Source organism: Eufriesea mexicana, unplaced genomic scaffold (genome assembly GCF_001483705.2).
Source record: "Eufriesea mexicana isolate 0111107269 unplaced genomic scaffold, ASM148370v2 scaffold2087, whole genome shotgun sequence".
Taxonomy (NCBI): domain Eukaryota; kingdom Metazoa; phylum Arthropoda; class Insecta; order Hymenoptera; family Apidae; genus Eufriesea; species Eufriesea mexicana.
Genome location: NW_016910162.1, coordinates 1,455,304 through 1,471,453, shown reverse-complemented (window position 1 = coordinate 1,471,453; position 16,150 = coordinate 1,455,304). Strand labels below are relative to the sequence as shown.

Below are 16,150 nucleotides of genomic sequence, written 5' to 3'. Positions count from 1 at the left end.
TGTAGAGAGGCAGAGGGGAAAGTCCCTTCTCGCGTACGTCCGATCAGGCTGCCGAGAAGCAACCCTCGTATATAGGAGGGTTCAGGGTGGATAAAGCTGCTGGATACGTAGGGGGTAAGGGATTCGCGTGAAGGGAGGGGGCCAGCGGTGAAGAGCGGGGGGAGGAAGATCTACAGCTGTGTTGGTGTTGCGTGTGCTTTACACGGAACCGGCGAAGCTAGGAGTACGGCGAAAGAGAAACAAACGCTTCGACCTAACACGTTGCGCGGAACAAGGATAGAAAATCGGTTGGAGAGAGAAGCTCGTTGAGAAACACAGAGAGACATATACGATAAAAGTGCGCGTAGAAACGAGACGGAAATGAAAGGTGCGTGGGAGTAAGGGAGTAAGCGTGCGAGAGAGAACGATGCAGACAGGATCGCGGTATGCGAGAAGAAGAGAGAGGTCTCTCTCCCCATGATGTACGTATACATCCTGGTCCCTTATTCCCTGTACGTGCAAAGGGGGTTTCGAGAGGCTAGCAACGGTGGAGCCACGACAACGAGCTACAACCACGACGGCGAACACGACTACTACGACACCGCGTGGGGGTTGCACGAAGACCCCCTGGTGGGGTTCTGGCTGGCGACCCCACAGTCCCCCGCTGGAAATGATATCAGTCGCGACTCGGTCGAGGGAGCCCCAGCACGTGCCGTGCCCCTCGCAGAGTGAGCCCACTAGCTTGCTCGATTCTTCACTTGGTGTACGTTCTTCGCGTACGTTTTCTTTCGCGGTACGTGTTTTTGCTCGAAACTGGTTATTTCGGAGAACACGAAAGGGTGTATGGTGGTTGTGGAAAAGGAAAAAGTGAAAACTTGCCACGGTGTATTTTAACCTACCCCTTCTTGGATCGTATTCGCCGATTGATCTCGCTGCTGATATTTTAATCCGACGAGACCTTTCGTAACCTTTATCGTCTTGTACAATCAAAGGTGAGTGAATCCCAAGAAAATGGCTTTCGGTTAGGGTGCACCCGTCCTCGTGAAACAACCTTTATGCTTGCCCCTCGCACACTATTATCCCGTTTCTAATTTAAGGCTCGTCTAGCTAATCCCTAAGCACAGTGTCTGCTTCAGCATTGATCTTAATTATCAAATCGATGGGACAAATTTTGCAAGGGTGAGATGACATTGCGAAACTGTCGATTAGGTATTTGCGCTGACTCCGATCGAGCTTAAGACCACGTACGACATCTGTGGGCTGCTCCATTAGAATTGCAACAGTTTGTACCTTTTCCTCTTTCTGTTTACAATAACCCGTCGTACATCGGAACGGTGTGATGATTCTATTAACTTGTTCCTAATAGCTTCATGAAGCGAATGGTTGTAGCTGATCACATAATTGACTGCGAATGCACTTGTACGACATCTACGATATGTCCTGTTAAAACTGCAACTCCTTTCCTTCATTCCTTGTCTCGTGTCGTATTCGCGTCGATACCGCGGTTCGCACATTTTCGTTCCCAGTTTTGTCTTCACATGACACGCTCCTTTGTCACAAAATAATCTCAATGTTATCAAACTTGCAACTCTATTAACCTCTCACACTGATTCAACCCATTATAACAGTGATTTCTCGATGTTTGCATTCATATAAGCTTTAATATCTATGCTTTTAACACGTTTGAATTACCTTGATTCTTTTTGGCCATCCTACTCGTCGATATGTTATCTTCTGTCGGTTACTATTCGCGTACAGAGTCGAAAATTATTATAGTTCGATTTGCTCATTCTCGAAAGCAGATTTTTTAAAAAAAGGACAGTCTCGTCGTACTGATGCCTCTATATCGGTGCACACGTTCTCGAGACGCGACAACAAGGCGCGGGTATTAATAGAGCCGACGTTGGGACGGGGCACACGGTTTAAACCGACTCTTTGCTCTCTTGATCTTCAGCGTTCTAGAGCGCTCTAACCAGCCACGGGAGATCTTGTGCATTCTTGGATACCTTAGTCACGCAAATCAGTGACCTCGATACGTAATTTGAAATAAATCATAATGAACGAGTATTATCGAAATGCACGATTCTCCGAATTTTACATAACCTAATATCTGTAATCTCTTAAATCGATGAAATAAACCATTCACGATACGTTTTTGAAAGTATAGGTTAGGTTGATATACGTACATCCTACAGTTAGTTAATCGGGTATCAATTATTGTATTGGTATGTTAAAATGACGATTAAAATGTATTTATTTCTTTATATAAACAAAGAATATCTTATGGAGTTAAAATTTAAACGCTCTGTACACGTAAAAACTTCCTTGTTGGAGGAAAACACCATATGATACGTGACATGTATCGAGAAGGGAAAATTGTCTAATATATTCTTAACGATAGACGTTTTCAATTAAAATATTTTATGTATCTTAATGTACTGGTCAGCTGAGAAATTGTAACACGAAAAGAATTCAATGCCAGCGAAAATTTCTGCTCTGTTCGCGTTGTTATTTTGGTAGTCTGTTGAGTGGATAGTTTTGATATGTTTATTATACTTGTATGACGATACAGATGGTACGTCGAATATAGTCACGGCTATTTGAACGTGAATGAAACTTTCCTCCAGATACATAGTAATTCCTTCCGTTAATAATTTTATCCGATTATGTTACCAAATAATTTGCACGTACACAACGCAACAGTAGCTCGAGAGATTATTTTTATAAACATTATTTGCAAATAAATAATAGACGTAGCAAGAAATTTGCTTGAATTCAACTGCATATAATTTTAAGCAGGAAACACGAGTTTTTATACGTCTAATATTGTCTGGATAACTTTATCTTCACAATGTATACCTATAACAATGATTACACAGACCTGATATCAATCGTTTCTTTATCATACTCTTATGGCATCGAATTATTAACACTGGCCTCTTTGAAATAAAACTCTTAAAATTAATTTTACATTACACAAACGACACGCTTATTAATATTGTATATAGCTATGCAATTCTCTAGTACACATCTCTTGATAAATGAACAGTATTGTAAAATTATAATTACAGGAAAAAAGGAAAAATATACAAGTCATGGATATTTATCAAAATAAACAAGCGAATATACATATAAAAAGCGCAGTTTGAATTTCGTTATCGAGTCATTTCTGTTTTTCGTTGCATACACCTGTTCGCTACGTAATCGATGCATATTAGTGTGCGTGTTTTTCGATCATAATTCTATATTAACATTCATCTTGGCGAGTGTTTGTCTTCTTTTGCTCTTCCGTATCGAGTCTTTACCTTATTTAGGTATATTACGTGGCTTGGTTATGTATCATAAATCATTAGGATGTCGTAGGTTTGACGTCATTTTATCCGATGATATGTAAATATTATTTTCACTCGTAGTACATTTTGTATGGCATTAAGTACTGTATACGTGCAAATGGAGAAAATGTAACGGAGGAAAATCTTATCTCATCAGTATCTTGAATAATACACGGTGCAGCAAAAACTTGATTTCTAAAGGTAAAGCAGTGTGTATCTTCTCGCGTGGTTGCCCATTGAATTTCCTCGACGTTATCTAAAAATAACCAATTTGTATAATATTGTTAGTATACTAATGACGAGAAAAAATTATATTTTTAACGAATCGTTAAAAATACTTTATGTTTATTATTATATTTATAAATATTTTATTATCTTGTGAAATACATTAAAGTATTTTTATATTAATTCTTCTGGTATAACGTTAAATAATGCTTATTTTTCCATCCATTATGATGCTCCATTATGAGCTCCATTATGAGTATCTCTGAAAAAAAACAATTATTTATTGAATTAGCTTTTGTAATTATTAATAAATTTTCAGCACAATATAACATATTTATTAAGAAAATACAAAAATCTGATATAAATATAATATTTTTTGCACAGACAAGTTTCCTGTGAATTATTTGGATTATTTTATATCTTGAATTAATTATCAATAATTATTATATAATAATGCATTTATTAAAGTTTCCAATGCTCATATCAAATAAGCATGATAAAAAGTTTCTAACTAATTTTAAATAGTTCTTGTTTACTAAAGTATCTCAGTTTAATTATATCCTTTGTGTTAATTATACAAATGGCCTAAACAATATGTCTTTATTTATCTTCTATATGAAATAATATGAAATTAATATGGACAACTCCATAATAAATTAATTTTTATTGCAGATCATCTATTTTCAATCATTTATATCAATTTTGTGATGTTCATTTATATTTCTCCAGTTATTCTTAAATTGGATTTTCGTAAAAAATTTTGAAATAAAATAAATAAAGTATAAATAAAATTATTATACCGGTATTTTTTCACACTGATTAGTAAGACAGTATGAGATACAGAATATCTTCATACTGATATTAAAGAGTTACGTCGGATGGAGTTAAAATCAATAAAATTGATTTAGAATTGAATGCTTATTGTTAAATAAAACATGTAGTTTTTTATCTTTAATCGAAGAATAAATAATCGGCGAATAAAATAATCTTCGTTCCACATAAACAATAACAAGCATAAAGTTCAATCTGAAAAGAAATAAATCAGATTTTCAAAATCTGAATATGTCTAAAAAATCTAAAAATGAAAATATTAAAATCTTACCATCAACCCACAAATTCTATATTTATTATATTTAGAAATTGGTAACGAGTATAAGTATTCGAAAATTTGAACGTATCAAATGTTCAATTGAATTTGACTAGAAAATTTTAATTGTTCCAATTACTTCATGAATAGGAAGTTAGAAATGTGTTGGTAAACCCGTATGGTTAGTTAACACGTTCAGAATCCTCCACGTGGCCAGAACGAGGCGTGTGCTTTTTTTCGTCGAGAGGCATTTAAACATTTTTCCATCGTCGCAAGGAACGATGACCCGCGCGAAGGCGGCTGTCTTGGTTGTGCAGGGGGCCGTTCTCTCCCGATGCTCGTCGATTTTCGTGGTCCCCGTGTCTGTTGTGACGTAGCTACTTCGAAACGAGAGAGAAAAAGGGTGCGTTCGGGCAACACACGAGCCTAGCCCTTGCAAATGCGTGACGGGGTCCACCAACGAAATTATGGATCGGGCCTGGCTACCGCGTCTGCGCATGATCACCGCTAGATCGCTCTGCCCTTCTTCAGCCCACTTTCTACTACCTTCTCATGTATGAACACCTATCTGTGCATCCTGCCTGTGGATACGTATTCCACTAGCTCTGGCTCGCTTTCTTCCCCTAACTTCACTCTGTCACATGCAATATAACAACATTAGATTTGATCTTTGTGATCCTACTCGACTCGTGTAATGTATTCAGCTAATATGCTTGACATTAACCTACCTTGTGGTTCATGCTCGAATAATCGTGTATGTCTGTGTGTGTGTGTCGATTTCCCGTTTAATAATTCCATCATTTTGTTATCCTGTTTAGTCGATAGAAATACGAAACTATTTCAATTTACCGCTTATGATTTTCCTCGTTTCCTCTGACTTAACCTATATTTGCGAGATTTTACGTAATTCTTGATTGACTTCTGTTGTTGCGTTATTAAATGTTTCTGTGTTTCAAGTATTTTTGTATCTTATAATAATAAATTAAAACCTTTATCGAGCACAGTTCTGTTGAATTTGTTGTTTTGTTGTGTTTATTTCCCTAATGAAATTTTTATTTTTATTTTTGCTTTACTGACTTTGTATTTTCGATGATCGATCTGTTATTTTTGTGCTCAGTTCGTATGTACCTTTTTACATACATATGTCAAAATACATGCGTGTAAAGCGATTGGACAGTATCAGTTAATATATGATTACTTCACTGGTTTAAAAGAATTTCTTATTCTCAGATCTGGATTAATATGAGAAAAGAATAGATTAAAATAAACCTTTTCAGTTTCATTGCATAAAAACGAACTTTTATTTATCCACTTTTATTGAATTTATTTTTTAAGTAATTATTTTCTAATAATAGAGATATTTAGATATCAAGGTTAGTATTAACTTTGGTTTATCGTTTCATGTAATAATAATATGTATTCGAAATAAATTCTCTTTTTTTTATAATTTATGAGGTCATGTAATAGAATTATTAAAAATATAGAAATTGTTTAAATATTTTGTAAACGTCAGTATTGTGTTAATAATTTATCTTTATAATTATTTTTTTATGTTAATATATATTCAAAATAAATTTTCATTTTTTATAATGTATGAAACCATGTAATAGAATTATTAAAAATATAGAAATTGTTTAAATATTTTGTATACATCATTATTATGTTAATAATTTATCTTTGTAATTATTTCTTTTTATACTAGTTTTTATGCAATGCATATGTAAATTGAGCAAAGTAAATTACTAAATTAAATAAAATAATAAATTTAATACGTAAATATTTTCTTTACTCACTGTATGTCTATATAATATTTAATACATGTGTATACGGCTCTACGTTAACGTTACATAACCGGAATTAAAATTAAATTCATGTTTTCTAATGCATGAAATAAATACATATGCACGATGCGTGCCAACGTAGAGATTATAGAATTTTAAAATCATTCTTGTCACGATGCAACAACAATAAGTTAAAGAAAATAATTAAATTTTATTTCAAAATTACGTGAGTCGATTAGGTATACCTGAAACAATTAATTATTTTGTATAATGATGTGGCTTATTGCTTCATAAAACCTATTAAAGTGGTCGTGACGTGTCATCTTCCATTTGTTTTATCTGACTAGCAAAAGATTCGAATATTGTTCCAGACGAACCATAATACCAAATTATTCTCGACGTTAATCATCGTAGGTGGACTTCCGATTTCGTGAATGCGTAAACTGCATGATCATTGGATGTTTAACACCAACACTGAGTTGTGACACGTGTACAGTTTCGAGATGCTAATTATACATAAATATCTTGATGCAGATGATCTAAATAATTACGCGAACCGTATTAATTAAATTAATATTTCAATAGCACTGTGTGTTTCAATTATAATTAATTATTACAAACACATCAAAATACCTTCCGTGTCAATAGTTAACTGGATCGCCACATAATTTCTTTCCATTCATTCTTCCAGGATATTTATTTTAATATAAATCATTAATACGTGTCTAAATTACTATATAGACAGAACTATTCGAATAGCAACATCTTTCGATAAAAAGCAGTCGTTTTTCCTTGTAATAATTATTTCATATTTTAAAAAGACGATAACACTGGCAGCAGTGAAGGTTATGATAATAAGTAAAGGATTGTATCCTTTTTGCTATTAAATCACATTGATCTTTTGATGTCTAACCACTATACCGCCATCTGTGTGGAAAATAATGTACTAATGTACCTATAGCTTTAATTCTCGTTTCATATGCTTACTATTGTATTGCTGCACTGCATTACCATCCATATATGGCACTGTTGTATTCCTACCAAATAATCTGGTTAGAATAATTATTAATGTTCAACGTTTCAGATTAGATATGATAAATAATTATAATTGCATCCTTCACAAGTAAATAAAATTCCTGTTATAGAGAGTTAAATTATGTTTACAACGCTCTGTTTCATATACACTACTTCGAACTATGTAAATATACTTTTCCTGACACTATAAATACTTCGAAGTGAAAATATTTTCAATGTTGCATACTTTTAGGGTTTCTAGGACACTTTTATCACATTCAACTTCTAGTTATCTCTATTTCATTTCCACGATTAGTGTCATGAGTTTTCTCTTTAACGTTGTTACATACAAGGTGTCCACGTGTTTAATGCCAACTTCACACTAAAGTAAGGAAGATAATATACAATTTGGATTATAGAACGTTTGAATAGTGGGATATTTGAATAGTACACCGTTCGAATAGTGAAATATTTGCTTGGTAGAATGTTGAGGTTATAAATAATGGGAGATTATAAATGTATAACTTTACAAGATATATATGGTAAGTGTGTAAATTAATTCGATGTCTTCAGATTTTCCTATTACTAACTATTATCTTAAATTTAAATAATCTTATGTTAGTATGTAGTTTTAAATGGATGCCAACTGTGTTTATGTAATTTCACATAACTTACTAGTTGCGTAATGTTTTATATTACACAATTTAGAAATAAAATTTGAATTTTTAGTTAGGTTAGGTAATTAAATTACATCAATTTAATTCGTATAGGATTAATTGAATTTGATTTAAATTATTTTATAAAATAATTTTCTGTAAACAAAATAAATTCTTGTTCTGGTTTATTGTTAGCAATAAAAATGAAAATGGTATTCTGTTTTTTTGAGATATAGTTGAATGTAGGATAATGTAGGTATGGTTTAATGTCACAAGATCATTGGGTTAAAATGGATATTGAATTGAAACTTTGGACGACGTATCGACATATTGAAACGATACAAAAGATTACGGGTCCTTTGAAATGATGTATTCATTACCAGCATCCCGTCACTTCTATAGAAAATATATTTATTCGAACAATCGTTTCTCGTCGAAAATTGAAGAATATTCTACGTAACGCTGTCTAATTATTGATCACTGATAATTTTAGTTGATTGTATAAAGTATTATATTTGATTATCGTATCTAGATATATAGGTATTATTTTAGGTATTAATTATCCTTAATTTATTTATTATTTTTTAATTTATATCAATTTATGAATTAATCTTAATTTGTTAATTTATTAATTCATAAATTATTATTGACTTATTTATTCATTTATTAATTTATGCTGTACATATATATCTTATATAGAATTATGATAATAAAATGTTATATTATAATATAAGCTATAATATAATAACATAAAATATAAGAAATATAGTAATATGAATAATACACATACTTTTTACACATACAAACGATTATAAAAATCGTAATTCAATACAGGAAAAATGAGATTTGTCGATTTTAAAAATGGTCAAAATATTAATAAATAGATGGGAGAATTTAATTACTTACTACTGGCTTTAATCATATAAATTATTATGACTAATATAATCGCGATAACACTTGTATATAGTGATTAAAAAATATATAAGAGAATCTTAATATTTTATTTATTTTTAATTTTAGAATTTTTAAATATATAACTATATGTAAAATATCAATATCAAAAATAGGAAATATCATAAGTTTATTTAGACGATCTCTAAATTAATTTATAGAAAAAAGGAATGACATGTTATATTAGCAGGTATATTATAATACATGTATATCTTTCAGAAATAAATTTTAATTCTATCCAACTCTATGTGAAAAGTAGAATAATTAATTTGGAACTCATTTTAAACAATTGCTTATTTAGAACACATTATTCACAATTTATAAATCTTTATTAAAACCTCTTAAACATTTTACATAATTTTAATGATTACATTGTTTCATTCAAATGGCTGTTAATTAATACCAAGAAATTTCTATATTAATCAAGATGAATTTCCTACAAAATTAAAATTAAAATTTTATATGTAGGTATTACTATATATGTCTTACTATTGTATGTATTATTATAATCCTTTGTATTTTGTATACAAGAAACAGACGCTTCCCTTCGAGATTAGGAGATTAGGGCACCCGTTAATTTTATCCATCACGTGATAATTAACTAAAAATATTAAACAAAAAATTGGTCGATCTGAATTTTTCTCTTTATACAAAATTGCGATCCATTAAAAAATTTGTGGAAATTATTTGCAAGAATTGTAGAAATATAACAAACTAATTATAAGATGTAAATTATTATATAAATTAATTATGTTGTTTATTAATTATATTAATAGTAATCATTATATCAATAATTATATTAATAAAATATTAATTATTAATCATTATTAATTATTATAATTATAAATTCGTATTTACAATGTCTTGATCTATGTGCTATTATAAATATTTGATCTAAATTGGATGAAATTTTTACTGAACATAGTATTTGAATAAATTATTCAGAAGGAGATTACTAGATACATATGTTACTTAGGTAAAATTTCATTGGAAATTTTATGATACTTAATATACGAATTTGTCTTGTGCAATTTATGTCATATAATACATAATTACTGTAGAAATTAATTTACTAATTTATATAAATAATATATCATTAATAATTAATAATTAGAGTACTGAATATTGATTTTTTTGAATATTAAATAATTTAACAGAATCAACATTTATGAAAAATGGGAGAATCAAATTTTGAAAAGTAATACTTACTTAATTCTCTATAATTACAATTTTGTTTCTACTTATGACAGAAAAAAGTTATAATTCATACAACTTTTTACTTTAATCTGTAATTAAAAAATTCTCAATCTAATAAATAAAATAAAGCAAATTAAGTGATTACTAAAATTAATAATATTAGATACAAAATTAAATAAACAAAAGGAATATTTGATCCAATAGGAATAGTAAAAATAATAGTATACTAATTGCATACAAAATGAACAAAGTAACATATAATTTGAGCAATTCATAGTAATAATATATATACAAGAAATGCACAATGAATATGTACAATAAATATACATCATAAAACATATATATATAGTCAGAATAGTCACATGTCATTATAGAGAATTATTAAATTAATGTGTAAATGTTATATGTTTAATAGAGAACACTGGACACGTTACAATAATGGGTGAAAAAACATTTAACCTCACCTGGAATAATCACCTAGCAAACTTGTCTGGATTGTTTGAAGGATTATATAAGAGTGGTTCCTTGACTGATACTACGTTAGCTTGTCAAGGTGGCATGCTGAGGGCGCACAGATTAGTCTTGGCAGCATGTAGTCCTTACTTTGAAAGAGTCTTCAAAGAACACTATGGTGAACAGCCAATTCTTATTTTAAAAGGTAAGTTGACAATAGCAAATTATTGTTCAAATAGTTCGTGCCAATTTTTAAATAAATAATATTTAAATTATATTATTATTCTATATTGGTTCCTTCTTTTCTATTACATGTTCCATCTTCAAAATAATTTGAAAATTGTATTTGTTAATAATAAACTCGCGAAAATAATTTTTATATTTGTTAAAAATTTAAAATGAATTCGAGAAAATTATTCCTTTGAAATATCATAATTTTTAGAAAATTTGTACGAAGATATAATAAAATATTAATTATTAGAAATTAATTACAATGGAATTCTTTTTTAATTAAAAAATTAAAAATTAAAACGAACTTTCTAAACTTAATACACGTGAAACTTTGGTTTCCTTAAATATTATTAATATTGATTGATCATTTTATATACTTTTATACAGCTTAGTAGTTTAGTTACAAAAAGAGAAATTTAATGAAAAAATACAATATGATTTTTATACATTTTTATCATATTTTTTATCATAAAATGTTTAACCATATGAATTTTTGAAACTATAATTATACATTATAAACTTCCATTATTTCATTTCTTTCACACTGTTAGTACACAGAAAAATATTTAACGAATAATTTGGCTAAAATAGAGAATGAAATTTAGATTATATGAATAAAATGAAATAAAAACGATTTTTATATATAAGTATCGTAACAAATATAAAATTAAACTATATGTTCATACATAAAGAAGTATGTTGAAAATATCTAAATTTAAACAGTTTTTCTAATAAAAAGTTTTTCTATATAAAGTTTCAACTGCTATATGTACCATGCATAGTGGCTTTATTTTAACCATCTGAAGAGGCAAACAAGTTGATATTTAACAAGCAAGATATATCCATAGCTAACAAAAAGCAATAGAGTAACAACAAAAATAAAATTTCACAAAATCCTACAAAAATTTAATTTCTTCTTCGATTTCAATTTGGAAAAGAACAAAACCATTCTCTAAAACCATGTATTTGTGTATTTAGATATTTAACATTAGGACTACCAGACCAACCAAAGTAACTGGTTTCAGACATTCTACTTTCGCAATTACCGAAACCATGCAGCTATTTTTGAAAATTAAAATTGACCTTCATTTAGGCAAAAATCTAATTATATACACCATCGTTTAGTATAACACAGTGAAATAAAATTATTATTATTATTATTATTATATTAATAAAATTATATTAAATAAAATTATAACCCAGTAATTATTCTGCTGTAACATATCGTATAACATAATTATTACCATACAATTTGTTATAATATAACTATCCTATAATTTAGTGTAATAACAACTATATTATAGTACAGTAGAATACCATTAGTAATAATAGTATATTATATTATATTATAATTATATTATATTATAATATACTATTATTACTATATTTATTATAATATAACAAAATATACTATGCATGGTATATTTAGCTGCACATGAAATCAATAGCCTGAATCGAAACAATATTGAAATACGTATCACATACGGTTTTCTCTTACACTTAATCTACTTCAAACCTTAGGTGTCGCGGTCGAAGAAATGGAATGTCTCCTCGACTTCATGTATCGAGGTTCGATCGACGTCGCCGAGGAACACTTGCCATCTCTGATTAAAACTGCGACAGATCTAGAGATTCGTGGTCTTTCCGGCGACCAGAGGAATCAAGACAACAATCGTAGCCCCTACACTAGGGTAGAGACACGAATGCAACGATGTCACATAGAAGCCAGAGTTCACACGACGGAGTACATGAAGGAACCGTCCGCGATTCCATTCTTACCAAAACAGTCTTCCGTAGAGTCATTAGAGGATCATATAAAAGTGGAGGAGATCGAGGTGGAAGATGACCCCATGGTGATCGATGGCCATGAGGACGCGTTCGATGAGCCCTTGCGATCGCCGGAAACGCAAATCGTAAGCTGAAATCGAGAAATATAAATGAAGATAGCCTAAATAGAAAAAGTTTGGAGCAATTGTGAAAGAAGAATGGCAAAAACTTATCACTTTTGTAAATTACGTTTACAAAATAACTAATTCTTCGTTTGAAATAATTACGTAACCAAGACCAAGTTGCTTCCATTGGTTATTAAGAGCTGAAAATTCACTGTGTGAGAAAAATTTAATATTTTCAGAGAAAAATAAAAAGAAGGAAATTTTTAATTGAGATACCTTATCTTTGTACGATTTAACAGTACACTCCAGCGTCTTCTAATTAAGATTAAAATGAAGAAAGAATGAGACTTCAGTTCATCTCCTTAGGTCATTAAAAACAGCGAGTTGCGTTTTAAAAAGTTCCTGGCTAGCTATACAGAATCGAAAAGTGCAGTTAAATTAAAAAAAGTTTACTTGATAAATTCATTTCGCTGAATTAATGGAGTTCTTGTATTAATTTCAGAACCAAATTACGTTATTTGTTATTTAATTATATTTGAATTAAAAATGCATTTAATTTAAATTAAATTATAAATACTCATACGTGTACAATAGTATATAACAATTGCTTTAAAATTTTGTTTATTTATTCATTATTATATTTTTGTACAGTGTTGTTACTTCTTATCAAATATTTTAATTTAGTAATATTAATAACGATAATTATTTTAATAATTATTTTTTAAGGAAACTCACCAAATAATGAACTGATACAATTAGAATAATAGTATGTGTATGTATATTAGGTTATTTGAAGAGTTTTGTCTTTTTCTTTTTCTGTCTTTTTCTCAAAATTAAAGAAGTCAATTGTTTTAATTTGAATTTCTATTAATTAGTCTTTAATATAATATTAGTTATTACTAACTATTGGCTTCCGTTTATCTGCTTTTAAAAATGTTCATAAAATTATTTTATGAATTTTTTCGTTTTATTGTTGAAATTTCTCATTGTCTCTGTAATCTGATTCTTAATATCGAATTATTTTTCTATTAAATGATTTTCGAAACGTTTAAATAAATGACCAATTTTTCTAAAAAGGACTGGAAGCTGCATCCATTTCTCCATTTGGTATTAGCACAATATGCTTAAGCTGCACACTCTCATGGAACATATTTATCGACCAAATCCGCAAGAGCAATTAGTATTCCCTTTAATATTACATCGCTATTTTGAAGCTTATATTTCGGCAATTATAATGTACATAAATTTCATTTACTCGTGTTCCATCGAAATTCTCGAACAAAGCTGTAAATACACGAATAAAATCAATTGAAAAATATTTTCATTAACTTAATATACATTTAGTGAATTATCAAATACCTCGAATATGAAAAATTAAATATACTTACAATCACAGAAAACTTCACGATTAACCTCTTGTTCGTTCATATAATATTTATGTAATGGTTACCTCAAAATTCACGCAAGAAATAATTTTGTAAATATATAATTTTGCATATATTAATATACTTAGTATCTTCGTATCTTCTCTTTTTTCGTCGTCAACACTTTACCGCACAAATGGCGCGAAATTCAAATCTTGTGTGAATTTTGGGATACCCTATATATAATATAATGTCTATAATATTGAAATAATTTTTTCACTTGATTCAGAGACGTATGCCACCACCGATGTACAAACGAGAAACGAGATTCAAAGGTCAGAAAAGAGTCTCCGTAGGACGTTCAACAAGAAATAGCGATATACTGGAATTCAGATCGAAGGAACGCTTAGTTTCGAAAGAAGATTCTTCGAGGGAGAGTTACGAGGATTCAAACGCGTTTAAATCCGAGCCGAATTTTAATAATTCATCTGCAGATCCCACGGTACCGGATATACAGATGAACGACGACTTACAAGAACGAGATGAAAGTCTGGTACGAAAAAGATGATCACAGTCGATACATCTTCTATAATACATTCCAGATCATTGGCATTCCAATATTCGTGATACTAATCTTCGTCAATACTTACGAGAATTGATGTTTGTACACTACTTAAACAGGATTAACTCCCTGATTTTCCAAATATTCGTTTTGTCAATTAATATACCTTTATGAACCATAAAATTAATCACTACGACCGTTCTTGTAAGATCTTCTCGATTTTGTTTTCATTGTAAACAATTATCCTCCCTACATTACCCTTTCATCTTCAGGATTCTTCAAAGAGCTCAGATGATAACCCAAGATTGACCATCAAGAAGAAGGGCGACATCTCTACAAAGAGATCAGGACTAAATGAAGGTAAAGAGACCAGGCCGATACAGGCGAAGTCTGAAAAGGCGCAATACAAACCTTTCTCCTGCGACCTTTGTACTTTAGCTTTTACACGAGCTTCTCACTTGGCTAGACATAGAAGAGTTCACACGGGCGAACGACCATTTGCCTGTAACATTTGTCCTCGAATGTTTGCTAGACAGGATAAACTGAAGCAGCATGTGGACTCGCATTTACAGTGGCCGAAAAGAAAGAATAGCTTGTCGAGTTCGAGTTGTCAGTCAGCACCCTCTGTACCTGGCAAAGGAAAACGAGGTAGACCGAGAAAGGTTAGGTCTGTTTACATATTGTAAAGGATGTACAAAATCCTAAAATTCAATTTACAAATACTTTCATAAATAAATGATTTTTCTTCTTTTAGTATTTGTTGTTCTTACATTTTAACTTCAAGTGACACAAACGAATTTCTTTTATAACGAGTTATTGTTTACTGACAGTGGAAAATATTTTTCTTTTAATGACAGATTTTTATGTTAGTTATGAAAAAGGTATAATTAAATTGTTATTCTGTTTTCGAATATTTCATATTGTTTGCTACAATATAATTCAGAATGCATCTTTTAGCTATGAAAAGTTTATGCAATTAACCTACATAATAATAATACAAATATATTTGACAGGTAAATTTAGAACAGTCAGCCATGGAAGAAATTTTGAAATTCGGTGAATTCAGTTCTCTCCTGAACAAATCCCATTCCGCGAATTCAACAGACAAAAACGAGGATTTTACTTCTAACGAGGATGACAGAAAAATGAAGGAACAAGAGGAAGACATGGTAGAAGAGGAAAATGAAGATAAAGATAAAGACGCGAATAAAGATAAAGACAATTACGGTTGTCAGGTCGAAAATGGTCAAGATATTATTTAAATAATTTCCGTTTATCTTCTTCCGTACTTTCACAAAAAATATTTTTCTATGGGTAAGAAATCATATGGTTATATAATGACGAAAATTACCGAGCTTTTTCGATCAACGATACGATCCAGGTACTTTTCTCGATTTTTCTTTATCCATTGGATAACGTTTAATAG

General features: G+C 30.2%; 1 protein-coding gene across 4 annotated transcripts; it reads left to right on the top strand.

Moving 5' to 3' along the window:
- LOC108549503 (zinc finger E-box-binding homeobox 1) lies at positions 1-16,150 on the top strand. 4 transcript variants are annotated; one of them, XM_017902907.1, is made up of 6 exons: positions 1-971; positions 10,638-10,880; positions 12,428-12,819; positions 14,452-14,715; positions 14,997-15,386; positions 15,738-16,150. In XM_017902907.1, exons 2-6 carry the CDS (start codon positions 10,661-10,663, stop codon positions 15,984-15,986), a joined length of 1,515 nt encoding a protein of 504 aa, XP_017758396.1. In that variant the 5' UTR covers positions 1-971; positions 10,638-10,660; the 3' UTR covers positions 15,987-16,150. The 4 variants fall into 4 exon arrangements, with proteins under 4 accessions (XP_017758396.1, XP_017758397.1, XP_017758395.1 ...); XM_017902908.1 differs by lacking the exon at positions 1-971 and adding an exon at positions 5,267-5,314; XM_017902906.1 differs by lacking the exon at positions 1-971 and adding an exon at positions 7,907-7,960 and having other exon boundaries at positions 14,452-14,664.